This window comes from Mus caroli, chromosome 5 (assembly GCF_900094665.2).
Source record: "Mus caroli chromosome 5, CAROLI_EIJ_v1.1, whole genome shotgun sequence".
Classification (NCBI taxonomy): domain Eukaryota; kingdom Metazoa; phylum Chordata; class Mammalia; order Rodentia; family Muridae; genus Mus; species Mus caroli.
Window position 1 is genome coordinate 84,143,401 of NC_034574.1, and position 2,323 is coordinate 84,145,723.

General features: G+C 43.8%; 1 protein-coding gene across 1 annotated transcript in view; it reads left to right on the plus strand.

Moving 5' to 3' along the window:
• Positions 1 to 2,323, plus strand: part of Mthfd2l (methylenetetrahydrofolate dehydrogenase (NADP+ dependent) 2 like) — a 92,254-nt gene that overhangs the window by 68,564 nt on the left and 21,367 nt on the right. The window contains exon 7 of the mRNA XM_021163363.2: positions 1,828 to 1,953. Within this exon, the coding sequence (XP_021019022.2) occupies positions 1,828 to 1,953 (126 nt within the window). The remainder of the gene's footprint in view (positions 1 to 1,827; positions 1,954 to 2,323) is intronic.

A 2,323-nucleotide genomic window follows, 5' to 3' on the forward strand; every position in this document is an offset into this window, starting at 1 on the left:
GAAGAAGAAGAAGAAGAAGAAGAAGAAGAAGAAGAAGAAGAAGAAGAAGAAGAAGAAGAAGAAGAAGAAGAAGGAAGAAAAAGAAGAAAAAGAGGAGGAGGAGGGAGGAGGGAAGGGAGAGGAGGGGAGGGAGAGGAGGAGTAGAGGTGACCCTGAATACATGGAGAGAGAGGGGAGTGGGGAATGGGGAGAGAGGGGGAAAAGAGTAAGAGGCAAGAGCAAGAAGAGAAGAGAAGAAAGGAAAGCAAGAGAGGGGGCAAGCAGCCCCTTTTATAGTGAGTCAGGCACACCTGGCTGTTGCCAGGTAACTGTGGGACAGAGCCTAGAAGGAATGCCAATAGCTTTCATTTGAGAAAGTCCTCTGAAGCTGTAACCTGTGTATGTCCCATTTTCCTGTGCAAAGAGTAAAGAGGAATTAATACCTGACTGACTATAGAGACTGAGAGAAATCTGGTGAGTGGGTACTTTAGGACTGATAAAGGATGGAGTCTGTATCCCAGCTTGGGAAGTAGGGAAGATACATCTCAAATGCTGGTGCCTCTGCAGCAGCTGCATCTATATTAGCACTGACCATTCTATAGGCTTGAAAATCCAACCTGTGCCAAGAACTGTATTTCACAAGGTAGCATTCAAGCCATTTGGAATGCTCAAATGGACACTTTGGAGGCTAGAAGGTTTTTAACCAAGGAATAGATAGGATTTTTATAGAATAAATACCATTCTATTAAATTTATTATGCTAATGAACTACTAGCAAGGGACACACAATGGATGTGAGTAAATCACTCATCAGCCCTCCATCCACAAGAGCATTGTAGAGTGAAGAATGTCACATGTTCTTCAAGTAGCTTCCCACTAGGAGGGGCTCTTGAATCTGAGTGGGCTCTGTCACTTCTTCACTGAGAGAATGTAAAAGAACTGAAAAGCTAGTCTCAGGATTCTCACCTCCAGAGGTTGGTGACATCTACTTTCTGTCTTCTGCATGCTTGGTTGTCAGCCTCAGACCCTCACACATGTCTTCAGATGACTTCAGTCAGAATTTACTTGACTCTGATTGTATAACCATCAAGTGTCAAGTCTGAGCATCCTCCTAGCTGAACTCAGTCAACACACACACAGTGTAAGGCGTGATAGTTCATTGTTTTGTTAGTGCAATGTTTGGAGCTAGCTCGAGAGTCACTCATAAAGCAAAGCAGAACAGCCCTGCAGTGTCATCAGGGTTAGCCAGTACCACCAGGCTTCCGGTAAAATTTGAAACTTGCTCTAGATCACAGACGGTGGGATATTGTCTCTACAGATCCCTCATTTCATTCAGAATGGAGAAGAATGAGGTCAGGTACTATAGCTTGCATCTTTCAGAGTTTATGTAGACATGGTGATCAAAGGAAGCCAGAAAACAAGGATAGCTGACATTTCTGTTTGGAGCTGGTGAGGCTGCTTACATCACACTGGAGAGTAGGAGTTAGGGCTATGAGTTTTCCTTTCCACTTTCATTTCCTCCTTTCCAACTCCCAAGTTGCTTTCTCTTTACTCTGAAACAGTGGGAACCTATGGCATGTCTATGACTTTGTGCTAAACACAAGCGTGCTGCTCAAAACCAATATTTAGATGGAGAGGCTAGGTAAGCAATCTGTGAGGACGGAGAACAGCTCCAGGCCAGCTGCTCCTCAAAAGCTGGAGGAGCTCACTCAGTCATTTTGTCCTTCTGCCTACTGATCAATACTCAGAGTGAAAATGGTCTCTTATTTGCAAAGGGATTACTTATATACTCTTCAAACATGGACCAACACATAACTATTTAAGTGTCTTACAACTGTTTTGTTCACAGGTATTCCCAGGTTGATTACAGCTGACATGGTCAGAGAAGGTGCGGCAGTAATTGATGTGGGCATCAACTATATACAAGATCCTGTGACGGGAAAGACCAAGTTAGTTGGAGATGTAGACTTTGAAGGTAAGAATCCAAACCTCGTGATAAGTAAGAGGGAAGCCGGATTCTGACTTTTGTGCTTTCAGAAACTGTCCCTGTGCTGAGGATAGTGCTAAGGGCAGTATTGTTATTCATCACTTTTCCGTGTGAGGGAAGACAACCACACATACGTAATCTTTCCTTTCTCTGCCACTCCTCATTTCTCTTCTCTTCTATGCTTTAAGCCTTCTAGATCTGACATTTACTTTTCTCGATGTCTCTTCTGTGAGACTGAACTTAAGGCTTCCACATGCCAGGCAAGCACTCAACCAATGAGCTCTCATTTTTAATGAGAGAGAGAGAGAGAGAGAGAGAGAGAGAGAGAGAGAGAGAGAGAGAGAGAGAGAGAGAGAGA